The 15,958-nt window shown below is 32.0% G+C and overlaps 2 protein-coding genes across 2 annotated transcripts in view; one reads left to right on the forward strand and one right to left on the reverse strand.

Moving 5' to 3' along the window:
• LOC129222462 (exonuclease mut-7 homolog) overlaps positions 1–4,871 on the reverse strand; it is a gene marked incomplete at its 3' end in the record, with an annotated part of 36,219 nt that extends 31,348 nt beyond the window's left edge. Inside the window, exons 1-6 of the mRNA XM_054856975.1 lie at positions 4,819–4,871; positions 4,260–4,734; positions 4,117–4,170; positions 2,854–3,061; positions 1,634–1,704; positions 621–659 (exon numbers count right to left, since the gene is read on the reverse strand). Of these exons, the coding sequence (XP_054712950.1) occupies positions 621–659; positions 1,634–1,704; positions 2,854–3,061; positions 4,117–4,170; positions 4,260–4,685 (798 nt within the window). The remainder of the gene's footprint in view (positions 1–620; positions 660–1,633; positions 1,705–2,853; positions 3,062–4,116; positions 4,171–4,259; positions 4,735–4,818) is intronic.
• Positions 4,872–5,170: 299 nt separating this feature from the next.
• LOC129222291 (dynamin-like) overlaps positions 5,171–15,958 on the forward strand; it is a 63,244-nt gene continuing 52,456 nt past the window's right edge. Inside the window, exons 1-3 of the mRNA XM_054856777.1 lie at positions 5,171–5,353; positions 9,208–9,281; positions 14,745–14,894. Coding sequence (XP_054712752.1) covers positions 5,190–5,353; positions 9,208–9,281; positions 14,745–14,894 — 388 coding nt within the window. The 5' untranslated portion in view covers positions 5,171–5,189. The remainder of the gene's footprint in view (positions 5,354–9,207; positions 9,282–14,744; positions 14,895–15,958) is intronic.

Raw genomic sequence — 15,958 nt, forward strand, 5'->3', positions numbered from 1 at the left:
TCCAGCTCAGTCACTTTCCTATGCCGGGCTGATGAGTGCTAATAAGCACGAAACTGCAGTCCTCGGCTGGAAATGACTGAGCTGGCGGTGCATTTCATGTATTTCTGCTTTAGCCCTGGCTATTGGGTAATTTACTGAATATATAACTTCTAGTCCATGTAAGTGTTATACATTTTGAATTGTATTCAAGAATGTGAATGAAATATGTATAATGAAAATAGTAGTGTGGGTATAAATTTAAATGGAATAAATTCAAAAACTTAGGGTGATTAAAGTAGAGTAACATAGAGTGCTGCCACCAATTTTTTTATTTTGCACTTCATATCTATGCGTCTCCCTGACTTCTATCTGCTTTCCTGCAAAGCCTGGTAGCAAGAAGCCGTCTGCTTCTTTCGACAACGTACTCAAGTGGTCAAGCTAAATTAAAAATGCATATAAACAGATCAAATAGATAGAATGTATCACAAAGAACCACAAGATTTGTGATAAATAACAATAATCTGCTTTTAGCCAATAAAATAAAATGATGGTAATATAAATAAAGTATTTTAATTTAAGTAAAAAACTCATGTACATACAGATTAAAGTAGGGTACGATTTTTGAAACTAAATAATCTTACCATCACCATTTCTTCCCATACATCTTCTGCTATAGATTGCTGAAATGATATTAAAAAATGACTATTAATGCACTTTTTTCCAATCTTCTGAAAAATAATTAAGCTTTCTAATGTACATGTACAAGGGTAGATCAAATATAAACCGGAATTCGACTCTAACACTGCACTTGGTAATAAATCTGGGAAGGTCCTTTGCCAATATGTTAGTGGGAATGTCTGAAGAAGAGTTTTTTTTTTTTTTTTTTTTTTTTTTTTGCACACACTTTGGAAATCTGGGCTGCATCAGTATGCCATGAATAAGCAAGAAGTACACATTAAATTTCTCAAAAAGACGGCGCCAAACCCTCTGAAATTTTGAGGCAACTTCACACAGTTTGTAAAAGAAACACTTTGCACACTTGAGTGTATCAGTAGAATAAAAAATGCATGGCAGAAGAAGAATCTGTAAAAAAGGAACCTGATGAAAGAAGACCACTGACAAGAACCACTGTGGACAACATTCTTGAAATGCGTGACGTTATTGAAGAAGGACAGCTAACGCAGGCTGCTACTGTTGCCTTTTGGATGAAGCAGAAGCTGCATATCACAGCAGACGAGGACGCTAAATGATTCATATCATCATTTTTCTCTTTGAAAATTCAAGGCCACATACTGCCACTTTAAAGTGAGAAAAATTTAGAAGTTTCAACGGATATCTCTGAAAACTCTCCGTACAGACCAGATTTATCACCTTGTGACAGCCATTTGTTTGGAACACTCAAAAATGACCTAGAAGGACAGAAATTTGATGAGGATGTCATTGTATAAAGGAGTTCATGCACAATTCGCTGTTCACATGTCCTCCACGGTCACAACGGCATCAAAAACTTGGCAATCTGACTGAAAAAATGTGTATCAGAGAAAGGACACTATCTAAAAAAAGGATAAGTTAAGTAAAATTTTCTCATTTGATATTAACAATTTTTTAAAAGAAATTCCTTTTTATATTTGATTTACCCTCGTATATCACTTACATCGAGTCTCCTTTTGATTAATACATATAATGCACCTCTGCTCCTGAAGTAATGTAAATTTTTGCATGCTTCTATAAAGAAAGGGAAAAAAAATTAGAACATTTTAGCCTTAAAAGTATAAACCGACTTTTTTTTTTTTTAATGAAATATTGCAATCCTCAAAGCACACTTTTCATAAACAGCTCAATAACAAAAACTAACATTCCCAAAAAACCATGAGCACACAAAGAAACCTTCATTAACATAAAAGTCACGTTGTTAAATACCTAAATTGCTTTGCCATACCAATTTCAAATATTTAATTTTATAAAGCAGTAAATTTCACTTAACGGAACCTGTTAACAATCAAAAACCAGGGCAGCCAAAATGCTTACAAAATAACTAATCCAAACAACAGGACAAATTACTGTAAAGTGTAGAGTTTGAAAACATTTTCATTGATTTCTTCTTATTTCATAAAGAGGAAAAACTTTTTTGTCTCTTATGTTTTTCTTTTCAAGAGTACACAATAAAAAACATTCAAATCAGCATATGTATTCCACATCTAAATCCACCAAAGACAAAATAAAAAACAATATGGTGGCGTATTTTGATTTTAGTAAGATATTCTAACATCAGATGCAAAATATTGACAGTCCAGTTATGACATCCCAAGACTGCAGTTCATGGGCGCCCATATGCAAAATTTTAAGGTAGGGCTCAAATATTTTCCTACTGGTTTTGACGAATATTTTCCTAATGGAAACCGATTTCAGAATAGATTAGAGTTATTAAAACTTGACATTTTTCAATAACTTATTCATTAACAGCTGGAGAAGAAATGTTTTTACAATTTTGCAAAGAAAAAGGTAATTAAAGCAAGGAAGTTCTAATTCCCCCCCCCCCCCCCCCCGCCCATATGGGCACCCATGCTGCAGTTTCATCCTTGCGATGATCTTGTCAGTGTGGAATAGGGTCAAGAACCGAGCTGGAGGCAGACATTCTTTCAGTTTCAAAGAAACAGGCTGTCGGTATTTTGCATTAAGTTCTGCTTTAGCTCTGGCTTAAGGGCAGTAAGTTATTGTTTATTAAAACATTAACTTTATAGAATTGTATTTATTTTGGAAAATGTTTGTCAATTAAAAACTAGTTTGTGCATAATGAATGTGCTAAACATAAAAAATCAAGTCTATATCAATGCTTAAAAAAGATTTGAGGCAAGATTATAAGAAATGTCAAACCTGGAGGAATTTTTAAAACATTGACTAAAGTATTAAGAGTCTTAAAAAGCTTTCTTGATTTTTTAAACTCTGGTGAGCTTGGATCAGTGGCTTTCATATCTATAAGGCTGTCAATGTGTTTCACAACAGCTAATTGCATTTCTTGATGATCTGATAAATATATAATCACCGGATGAACGATTCCTTCAAACAAAAGTGGCAATATCACCTGAAATAGATAATAAAAGACCAAAATATTATAAAGCATTCATGCTCAAAGTTATAAAATACCATTCTACTCAAAAAAATAAAAAATAAAAACATTGTCTTAAGACATTATTTTTCAATAAAAAATTAATATAAATGTTTGAACTGATATATATATATATATATATATATATATATATATATATATATATATATATATATATATATATATATATTTCAAAATCTTTCTTAATAGGATTCAAAAAATATTTTGACAGTGATACCAAAAAAAAGTCCATTTATTTTTAACTTAAGTTTTGAAATTAAAGAAATTGCTACTTTAAAAGGCCTAAGGTATTTGTAAGAGAATGCCAAAAGCAGTTGTTCCTTGCAATTGGGTAAATAGTTTTAATTGATCTTCTGAAATAGATAAATAGACCAGAACAAGTCAGACTAACTGAGCCCAGAGCCAGTTGCTACTCATGAAGGTATATTTATCAAGGGTTATGACAGTTTGTAGAACCAAGCAATGAAAGTATTTTTAATATTTTTGAATATATTACCCAGTGATGCCCAACAAGGGGGGGGGGAGAGAAAGAGGCATGGCTCTGGCTGCATTATTGAAATTTTAAGAGGCACTTTCTCACTTTTTGTGGGGTTCTTGTTCTTTGGGGCTATGAGGTATTTGGCGAGCTGCTGTTGCTCTTTTGTGGGATGAGCAGCCCTATACAGCCTAACTGATACCAGATTGAGTATCTTATTCTAGATGTAATTTCATCGGATACATTGTCTTAAAAAGAGTTACATTAAGGGACAGCAAAGGGTTTGCTTAACCCTCTGGACTTTTTTTAATAAACTTCAAAACTTCACCTGAACTAAACTAGCAAAAACTACATTTGTTCACCAAATTTCATGTTTCCAGGCCTTACCGATTTTTTGGATGTGTGCCACAAACATCTTGCTTAATTATATGTGCAGATAGAAGTAGATGTAGGAAAAACTATTATTTAGCTGGAATCTTTAAAACATATCAGTTTTATACTTGAAAAGTTACAAATTTAAAGCATAGAATTTTACCTTTTCCATAGGATATTCATGATGAAGATTCATAGCTCGGATACAGAACGCTGCCTATAAAAAAAAAAAAAGTAACCTAGTGACAAAGAGCTTATAAAATTTTAAAAATCATGGTGTGAATATAACCTTTTTATATTTCTTACTTCACTTAATTTCCGGTGCACTAGAAGGTCTTGGATAAACGATTTGAATCGATCTCTTTCTTCGTTTATCTTATACACACAGCATACAAGTTGAACTAATTGATAATTTTTACATGAAACAACATAATTCAATACTTCTAACTTTTCTTCAAATGTCGGTGAAAATTCAATGCACTTTTCTTCTAAAAATTGTTGATAAGTTACTATCATATTGTGCACTAAATCTGGAGCATTTGAATATCGGTCACAAGCTAAGCATATTAAGTTTGTAATGTAATTGAGAGAACCTGCATTTTTTAAATAACAGCTATGAAGGAATTTCCTTAAAATATCAGGCTTTCGGTATTTCTTCCACAGCATTTCAGATCTTCTAAGATCTGAGGTTAGTTGTAAAGACGTAGATTTTTCAGTCGAAATTTCAGGCATTTGGGCATTTACATTATTATGAATACTTCTTAGGAAGAACCATAAGTCCCTGAAAAAGAATGAAATGAAATTGTGTAAAATTACAAGAAAAATTAGAACTTCAAACATTGTTTCAATTACACTGAACACATACCTTTGTCGTTTAATATCTCGCGGCAGCCAGAACTGAAGCAGGCGACACACATTCATTTTATTATTTTGTAAACAAAACAAAGAGTAGAGTTTAGTGGAAAGCCGTAAGAACGGCAAAGTAGTGGCTAAATTTGTAGCACACTAAGATAATTTCAAATTAAAATTGAAACTTATAAGGGACAGACTCTAGCTTTGAATTATAACTTTTTTGTAATATTTAAAGCATATTTTGGAATCGTGATGATATTTTTGTTGCTTTATCGTAAAATAAAGATTCCTTGATGTAAACTTCTACTTCTTTTGACAAATATGGTTCCGTAATTTTGTAATTGGTAAACTGTGATACAGAGCTTTTATAATTCATTAATTAAAATGGCAGGAAATGAAGGAATGGATAGTTTAATCCCTATTGTTAATAAACTACATGATGCTTTTACAAAATTAGGTGTAAACTTGTCCATTGACCTACCACAGATAGCTGTTGTTGGAGGACAAAGTGCTGGAAAAAGTAGCGTATTGGAAAATTTTGTTGGCAGGTGAGTCATATTTTATGCTATAAAATTTAATGCTTGCGATAACTTATTGCAACATTTTAGCGTTTGGATTGCACGTACGGAACCCATCAGTTTATAAATATCCATGAAAGTACGGTTTCTAAGGAATGACTCATACTCTGGAGAAGTCAAGTAATGACAGTTCTCTTTTTCGCAGTTCGATAAAAAACACTTAATGTTTCGTTTTCGCTTTTTTTTCCCTCACAAACATTTTAAGCGATTGTTGTAAGAGTTCTTGTTGCGTTATAATTTACTGCTTATTTTGTATGCAATGGTATTTTTCTTTTATATAAAAAATTAAATTGATATTTATTTTCTCTTAACTTTTACCGAGTTTAATTTATTCATTGAACTTTTTGAACAATTGGGTTATCTTTGAAAAGACTCGAGGAAAGGGCAAAATCCACAGTGTGAGAGTACAGGAGAGAATTTTACTCTTGACAGCTGATTTCATTGCTTTGCTCATTATGCCAAGCTGGAAGAATGGCTTTCTGGAGCAAACTAGTCAGTATTGTTTTACACTTGCCAGTAAAGTATATATTTTTGTTCTTATCTGAGCTATCAGTAACGTTTTTCACCTTTTTTTTTTTATAATATTTAACTACTAACAAATCCAGCTACATTTTTAATATGATGTCTATTCTTTCTTATTTTAATTCAAAGTTGCATAAAACTAACTATTGACAATCTCAGAAAGGGCATAAGTCCTACTTGAATGTACGCACTTTCTGAAATAATTGATTCAGCTATTTTTGGTGCTGTTTCTAAGTTAGGTATGTCGCTTAGCGCATTTTTTATTTTTGGCGATTTTAATTTGTTTATCACTCTTGCAAACTAAAAATTTTGTAGCTGGCAATATTCAACTACTTTAATTTCTAAACCCTAGGGTTGCCATATACTTGTACCCCAATCACTTTTAGTAATTTTTCTGCTATTGCTAAACCAAGTCGCCAAACCAAGAAATCAAGTGACATGCATGCTTTTAACGGATTTAACTGAAAAATACCTTACTTTTAAATACAAAGTTTCATTACAAACAAAGTCAAAAAAAAAAATTTGTGGTATATTATAGCTTTTGATTAATAAATATAATTTTATGTTACTGGTGTGATGTAATAATTAAGAGTAATTAAATGTGATTATCTTTCATAACAAAGAATTTTGAGCACTTCTCTGCATGCAAAATCAATAACGCAGATGTTAGGGTATGTCAGTTATAGCTTTTGAGAATTATTTGTTTGGCTGAATGAAATCATGAAGAGCAAGGATATTTTAAGCAGTATTTCACACTGATAATGGCAATTGATTAAAACAAGTATATATGTTAAAGGCGAAAATTGTTATTTTTTGAAACAAAATGAAATAGTACTTTTTTAACTGATAGAATGCAAAATTTGAACTATCAGTGTTTGCGCTCAACTATCCGTAACATGGGTCCCAGGGACCCATTAATGAAATAGATTTGGGTCCTTTGGTGGAAAAAATGAGTCCCTTAAATTTTAAACAGAAAATCTTAGTGCGTAAATGAATAATATAAAAATATTTATACTTGGGGGGGGGGGAGGGAAGGCATGAAATAAAATAAATTGGTTATTTTTGCCCTAATTCTTTTGTGATTTTATCATTGTAAAATTATTTTCAAATAATACACTTGCAAGACTCAGTTATGTGAGAAACTATTTGGTCAGTTACAATGAGATTAACTCAAAATGTACTTTAAAAATGGGTTTTACCATAAAATATAAAACAAGTGCCTCTGATTGATCAAGCAAAAAGCACTCCCTTAACTTTTGTTTTCCTGGAAATTTTTCTTAGTGAAAAAAGCAAACAGACCCCCCCCCCCCTTCCCAATTATCATTGGCAATTACATAATAATAATAATAAATCGCAAGCGAATAAACCCAACGCAAAAATCGCGATCGCAAAAACGAAACATTTTCTCATATGAGTGTGAAAATTGCTCATTTGCAATCTTAAATCAGTATATTTGACTTTATTTTGACTTGTTCAAAATATCTGTTTTGATTTTTGTTCTATTTTTAAAATCGCGCTATTTTGAAAATGGCGCGATCGATTAATACCCGACTTTTGCAAGTCCAAATAAAAATAATCCATCAGAAAGAGATGAATTATTAGAAAAAGAACAAGGTTAAAGTGCTTTTGTATAAAATTCAAGTATTCATAAGCAATTTAACAAGAAAAATGTAAAGTTCCGAACTCTTTGTGTTTAGCACGATCTGGAAAATATTCGCCATTTTTTTTTCTCCCCTCTTTTTATTGGGGATGCAAAATGATGATTTTCAAAAGTAATTCTGGTTACATGAATACCAAATTGCAATATTTTTACTGTACAATTGTCTTGAATTAATCCTGAAGATTGCATTGAAAACCTCTCTCATTTTTAGTCTTCATTTCTGTTTTTAATAATTTCCTCAAGACAAAAGTTGAGGGAAAGCTTATTCTTAGAATACAGTACAATGGGCTATTTGTGAACTTGCTCCCTGAGCTCTGCCCAGGAGGTCACTGTAAGCTCCAGTCTTATCACTAAAATTCCATTGACTGGTCCACAATTGGGGTGTGTTTGAATAGCTGATAAACAGATAGGGTCATTTTAGTCCCTTTATGTTGATTCTCCTGGTCATTTTGAAGCTTAAAAGCATTTACTAAATAGATCTTTAGCATTTTTTCCCATTTTTTTTTTCTGGTTCTTATTTTTTGGGTTTTCTGGGTCCCTGGGACCCGATTTTTCGCGGAAGTTGCGTCCCTTTCCCGCGAATTTGCGTAAAAAACCCGCTATAGCGCGTAAACGCGAACCCTGAACTATATTTAAGGAAATTGCATCTTTATATCTACTGTTTTATGAATTGTACTCATAACAATACAAAATAATGTCACCCCATATGCCCTTCCCCATACTATCTATCGACTTTTTTCCAAGTTTTCATCTGACCTCAGGTAGCACCATACCTTTTGAAATGTATGCTTGCTACTTGTAGTCTATAGTTCAGAAAGTATGGAACAGATTGCTTGAATCTCAAGGTTACTGGTTTTAGTTTTATTACATTTATTTTTTAAATCCCAACTAAGAAATGCTGCTTGCCGACTTTCCCAAAAATTTGACTCCATCATATGGTTGAGCTGCTTTTGTTACTGAGGTCATTTATTAGCTACTTATTAAAGTTGTATAAAAATTACCCAAAAATTGTATTTTCCTTCTTTTTAATTCTAAAGCATAAAAAATAGCAATATGAGACTAAAAAGTAATTGACCTGCAAGTGCTGAAATTGATTAATACACACATACATAGGCACATATGTAGTTAATTGAAATTAAATATGTGCTTTATATTTATTCCTAGAATATATTCAAACATCAATCAAAAATTTGGAGCAAACATAAAATGTATGAGAAATAATCCAAATTTGGAGCAAACTTAAAATGTATGAGAAATGATAAAAATTTGGAGCAAACTTAAAATGTATGAGAAATGATCAAAATTTCTCTGTGCTATGTAACTAAATGACTACTGTGCTGTAACTACTGTGCTGATATGTAACTAAAACACAAATGTGTGAATAAAAGCAATAAGCCAAGCACAAGTTGTCAAAAAAATGTTTTGATAATCAGCTTTACTAAGTTGATTTATTCACATTAATCTTAATCATAAAGGGGTTTGAAATATGATTTTCATAAGTCATTTTTTATGAGATTGATTCTTTGTGATACTATTTTTTTTTAAAGTAAATTAAAACATGCATTTTATAACTGGTAAATAAAATGTACTTTTTGAGTTTTTAATAGGTTTTTACTAATAGATTTTTCTTTTCTCATCTTAGGGACTTTTTACCACGTGGGTCTGGAATCGTAACTCGTAGACCCCTTATCTTGCAGTTAATAAATTCTCCTCATGGTTTGTTATGTGTTGGTTTTGCTTATTATAGTATTTTAATATAAATAATATTTATTGATTTTTTTTTACTTGTTATTTTTCTTATTTTATGCAACAATTGTACAAATTATAGATATGTTGAATTTATGTATAAAATTCAAGTTTTTAAATGAAGAGAGGACTCCCTTCTAAACTTTATGTTTGAAGGTATGACATAAATTTTAAAATGTAGAGTTTGTGTAATGTGTATGTAGATATTAGAAACCAGACTTTTCAACTAATCTCTTTGTTTCCCACTTTACAGTTAATTTCTTCTAACTTTTTTTTACAATTAATATGTTTCCCATTTTTTTTTATTCAGTTCAATGTCTTGATCTTTAAATAAGACAGTTGATTAACTGCAGGGCCGCCGCTACCAGCAATGGTTCCTGGCACCAGTTTTAATTCCGGGCCCCCCATGACCCCCACCTTCCCCCGGCCATTGCATTTATTATACAGTCGCTTCACTTACTCTTACACACTTCAAAAAAAATAATTAAAATTGCATTCGCATGTGATTTTGCATTCTCTAGTTGCTTTTTTATTTTTAAATTTTAATGTAAATTTAAAAACTTTAATTTGAAGCTTTATAAAAAAATTTAAATAAAATATCTTTATACAGTAAAAATTGGATAGTTTGTCTTGTCTGAGATAAGTGAGGTAACATGACATATTATGAATTTTCAGTAAGGTGAAGTTGGATGGACCAAAGAAAAAATTCCGAATTTTGAAATTAAAAGTTACGTATGCGAAAATTAATACAGTTCAGGAGGAATTATTGAGTTTCTAGGGATTAATTTATGTATGTTTCTATTACTCCAATGAATACAGGTATACCTGTCTGGATTACAAAACGGACATTTAGTTCTTTTGTCTGTAACATTCACGAGCATAATTTCACCCTACATACTTTCTTTGTCGCAAACTTATGACTGAGTTAAAATTCACTTGTGTTGCGAGATGATGCTGAATGCCAAGAATAGCTAGAGAATTTTATCTGCCTTGTCCATTTGCTGATCTAGATCTTCACTGAATGCCTTCTCGGTCACAAACAACCGAGTGCTTTCAATAATCCCGGACAATGCAAGGAAATGGGTCAAATTATTAGAAAAACAGTTTCATTACCTTACGGACCACCCACAGCTCCAGGCCCCGGTACTATAGCTGCGGTATCCCCACCCAAACGGCAGCCCTACTTAACAGTCTTAATTACCTTGATATGGTTTGTGTTTCACTGTATAAACGAACAAGATTCCTCAAAGTAAAAAAAAGAAATATTTTAAAAAATGACTAACTGCATAAAAAAACTTTCAATTTCTCAAAAAAATATATCTTTAAGAATTTATTATAAAAGTAGGCACTCAATGAAATAAATTATTTTTAAAAAAGTGAACAATGGTTGAAAAAGTATCAATTTTAAAATTTCTTTTTTTTTTCTATTTTATATAAATATTACTTCATCATAAAACCTTTGTTTTTAAAAATGTTTTGTTTGTTACTTACATCATACTTATTAATAGGACTCGACCGATGCATCGGCCTGGCCGATGGTTCAACAAGTTAGCCATCGGCATCGGCGGCCGATGCTAACTTGCTGGAAACATCGGCCCATCGGCCTTAAAATACATCGAAAAGCCGATGGAATTGGCCGATGTTTTTGAAAAAAAAAAGGACTTTTCTGTTTTACTTTTTAATACAAAGTAAAAGGAAATACTGCTCTTATATAAAATTTACTCAAATTTCAGTATGAATTTCTATTTTAGTCTTTCCTGAAAGAGTTTTTAATTCAAATACCAAACAAGTTAATTATTGTGTTGTTTCTTGCAGCTGGATGTACGTATATATCTCTCATAAGTCATAACTCAAAAATGGTAAGCTGTTGAAGGTTAAATTTTCGCATGTGGGGTGTGCGTACGTTCTAGTTGTGCACTTCCCTTTTTGTTTTCGATCAGGTGTTCTGAAAAGCCTACTCATTCTTTGTGGCTATTAATTACATACTTCAATGCAAAACTAATATAGCGTCTGACTGACGATCATTTGGTGAAATATTGCCGACCATAGAAACAAATATGAGATGGCGAAACCGGTTTTTGGGTCATTTTGTTAGATTCCCGTTGAACCGACGGTAATTTTTAATTTTTCAATATTTGAAATATGAATCAGAGTAATGAAGTCTTTTCTGTATCGCTTCGGCGGAGTTACAAAATTGAGGCCAGTAGAAATACATTTTGGGGCTCTATTTCTCTATCACAGAAGTGTAAAACATTTATTATAAGCATTTTTGCAACTCCTACGTTGCCCCTATGGTTATGAGGCCTCTCGCGCAATTGCAACATTTGCTACATTTTAAATCCGCCACTGCACGTCAAAACAAACTCAGGTGCAAGTTTTAAAAGGTTTTTCTGCTCCATGTTTATGATTATTTTGAACTCTATTTTTTATGACTATTTTTTGAATTTCCGAAAACACTTGCCTGCTCTCTTCCCACTCCCCCAATTTCTGAAATTAAACTCTAGTTGTGCTTCTGAGTTGTTTAAAACTAACACCATTCATAAAATTAAAGGTTTTCTTTTTCAAACTTTATCTATTGTTTAGAAAGAATGTAGAGCGTTAATGTAAGAAATTGATTCAAGACGTTTTGAATGGTGAAATAATTCGGAAATCAAAGGGACTTATGAATTTTTTCTTCGGAAGTGCTGAAGTAGATTCAGAAACTCTTCCGAGGCGTTGGTGGTAGCGGTTCTGTACTAAAAAAATGAGGCCGGAGTTGGGGCCGAAGTGTCAGTTACTCCAAAATCAGAGGGTGACCCTCTCCCCGCTAACCCATCCTCGTCGTTTCAAGCATTTCGTAAATATTTAGCGATTATTTATTTTGATCAAGAAATGTCATTTTGCGTATTTCTCATACTTGTTTCACCTATATTTCGTAATGCACGATCTTTTTTGCATCATTAATAGCGATCGATTTTTTTTCTGTTGTAAGTAACTATTTTTATGTATTTATATAAAATCAATGAATAAGATATTTTCGTTTTTTATAGAAAAGTTTCCAGGATTTTCTATTATGTAATTCTTTTAAATTCCAGAAAATTATTGTTAAATTGAAAAATTTAATTTGAACTTGTTTGTAAAGCTTCATATAAAAGATTAAACAATCAAATTGTTCAATATTATGTGTGCAAACATCAGATAAAGTAGTATATGTATTCAGTTATTAACTTGGTGTAAATATTGAGTTTGTTTATTGTAGCTGCGTTTTAAGAACCTCGCTTTTTTCATGGCTATTTCTTTTTTCAGCAAAATTTATGTCACTGTTATAGCTTTATAGCTTTTATGAAAAATGCAAACTTTTCTATTCATAAATTTTAAATAAGTACAAAAATATTCCTATTATGATTTAATATTGTAATTTATCTGTTACCTTTTTTTGTTTAATTTGATGATTAAAAAATGTCTACGTGCAATCTTTCCACTTTAATTGCATAATTTGTTGACGGTTTCATAGTTTTATTCTTTTTTTTAATGATTAAACAACATAATTTAATGTTTCTTAACTGTGTTTAGTGCACCTAAATCCATACATTATTACAATATTACTGAAATTTTAGTTATATGTTCAATTTTTAAAACAAAAACAAGTCAATTGGTTATTAAACAGTCTCTTTGTTTTTCTTCCTTCCTTTTTTTTTTTTTTTTTTTTTTTTTTTTTTTTTTTTTTTTTTTTTTTTTTTTTTGCTGTTGTTCTTTCTTGTTCATCATACAGCAGTCAAAAAAAGGAGAAGCATAACTACACCCTATACAGATTGTACGTAGTACGATCCAAAAGTTCGGGGATAAGCTGTATAAAACCTTACCCAGAATAGTTCTCATTACCGAAGCACATCCACCTTCATAAGGTCACCTTGAAGGACTATGCACTTCTGCCAGTGTCCATATAACTTTGGAATCGCTCCTAGAAGCCATTTTTCGCTACCTTTTATGATGCAGCTTTATTTTCCCCTGACGGAAGAAAGCGGCGTCCATGCAAATGTTTTTTTTTTTTTCGCTAGGAACAGGTAAAAGTCATACGGAGCTAAGTCCGACGAAACGTTATGTTATTTGTTTGTCATATCAGAGTATTGACCAATCGAACCGTGCATCCTCAACATGAAAGTCGCCTTCTTCTCCAGGATGAATTTAAAGCAGCAGCGCAAGAGGCCTTACAGGAGATTGCGAAAAATGTCTTCCAGGAGTGCTTCTAAAAGCTATACGAACGTTGGCAGAAGTGTATAGTCGTCCAAGGTGACTATTTCGTAGATAGATGTGCTTCGGTAATGTGAACTATTCAGGGTAAGGTTTCATACAACTTGTCCTCGAACTTTTAGATCATACTACGTACGTATGAGTTTTCAACCTACTATTTCATAACGTTTTTGAGTGACGCAAGTTTACGCGCATGAAAACATCACAAGAGAATTTGCGATAATTAACTGGGGAGGCGTTCAAAATGGATATTTCGGTCATCTATATGTTCTTAGGTACATATGCATGTACAGATGTGCCGAAAAAGTTTAAATTGGGTGATCGTAAAATAGAAATTTAGGTCGAAATCTGATTTTTTTTTTTTTTTTTTGATTACGATTCCTAATTCGTAGAAAGGAAGTAAAGTGAAATGACTCAATGATCCTTTAAATCCCTGAGAATCTCATCAATTTATTTCTGTTTGATTTTTTTTCCCTTTTTTTTTTGCCATCGGCCAACGGCATCGGCAATCGGCCATTTGGAGGAAAACAATCGGCCATCGGCCATCTTTGAACAATCGGCCAACAATCGGCATCGGCCCATCGGCCAAAAAATGCCATCGGTCGAGCCCTACTTATTAACTTGGCAATATTCTTTTGAGCTTAAAAAAAACACAAAATAGTTCAAAAACATCTTTAAAAAATTAAGATTTTTGCATCTAAATCTCTATATCTCAAGTCATTGGTAAAATTAGCAAATGCATTGCTAAGTTTTTCTCTGTATTTTACATGTTGAGTTTTTTTTTTTTTTTTTTTTTTTTTACTTCTATGTACAATATTGTCATATTTTATGAGCCTGGCAGTTGTAAATGATTACAACAGAATGATTTACAGAATGATATGAATGTTTTATATGAATCGTTTTTCTTTATTTATACTTATAAATATTTAATTTTTACAACTACTCAGAATTGATCAAGTACATTGTCAAAATTGGATTAACTATCAAGTACTCGGCAAATTTGCTAAGTAGTCAGAATGACAAGTGTATATATTAAGTAACGAGTAATATACCAAGTTATCGCCATAGCACAAGTAGTTTCTATATTATATGTTATGTATGCTTGATTTTTTGATTTATACTTTTTACCTATTATACTTCACTCCGAGACTACTGTATATTTTATATGTAAGATGACTTATCGTGTTGTTAAATTAATTTTAGAATTTGGAGAGTTTCTTCATCTCAAAGGAAAATCATTTACTGATTTTGATGCCATCAGAAAAGAAATTGAAGATGAAACAGATAGAACCACCGGCACAAACAAAGGAATTTCACCTCATCCTATCAACTTGAGAGTGCATTCTCCTCATGGTAGTTCTTTTTTCTCTCTCTCTCTCTCTTTGAGAAGAGTGGAGGGGCATAACTTAAAAAAATATTTTAAGTTATACCTTTTAATTTTTAAATCACAAAGGCATGTGTAAAGAGTGTTAAAAGAAAGCATTTGAATGATATCAGAACAAGAATTTTAAACATTTTATTTTCGTAAAAAATTTTGGAACTTGACCATTTTTTACCTTTTTTTCAAACATTGTAGCTCTTTTCCCGGTAGCTAAACCTTAATATTTTTCAAAAATATTGTTAGAAATGAATTTCTAGGGGGCAAATACAGTGCATCCTAATTGCGCAAGTCAATATTTAAAAAAAAATGACATACCCTGATGGACAGTGTCATAGGTTTCTTACATGAACAGTAATGGTTTTTAATATCACGAAATAGGATTTGCACTGCGTTTTCTTCATAGAGATTGTATTCTAGGTTGTTCTTTTTAGGCAGGGAACACCGAAATTCGACTTTCTCTTAAACGGTGTTATTTTGTCTCTCACAACAAATGTGGTTAATGTTTCCCTTTTAGTGAAAATAGTCACTTCGTTCAGTTCATCAAAAAAGTCAACAAAATATTTATCAGCCGTCGTTCCTCATGTTAAGCATTGAAACTTATTAAAAAACATTTGTTTTCAATAGCCAGCCCATTTCAGATGGAAAAGTAGTGATTTGTATTGCTTACCCATGCCTTCATAAATCTTGCTAAATAAGCCTTGACTCGAGAAAATGAGATTTGTCAAAATAAACTATTTCTGATGTTTCATTAAGAACTTTCCTCAAGTCATATGGTATTCACTTGATTAAGCTGGCATGGCGAAGCAAAACACTGTGACTACTACTTCTTCAATCTGGAGCGATATTTTAGATACTTGATACTTATTTCATTTTTCTTGAAAGTAGTGGAAAATAAAGTTATGCAATGGCTAACTTGTGGCAGAACCCTTCTTCTACTTTGACAGAACCCAAGGGTTCCGTGGAACACACTTTGGAAACGCTGTTGTAGGGTGTCAAAAGAACAGATTTTGAAAGTAAAAGAAGAATGTTGAAAAAG

This window comes from Uloborus diversus, chromosome 5, assembly GCF_026930045.1.
Source record: "Uloborus diversus isolate 005 chromosome 5, Udiv.v.3.1, whole genome shotgun sequence".
NCBI classification, from domain to species: Eukaryota; Metazoa; Arthropoda; class Arachnida; order Araneae; family Uloboridae; genus Uloborus; species Uloborus diversus.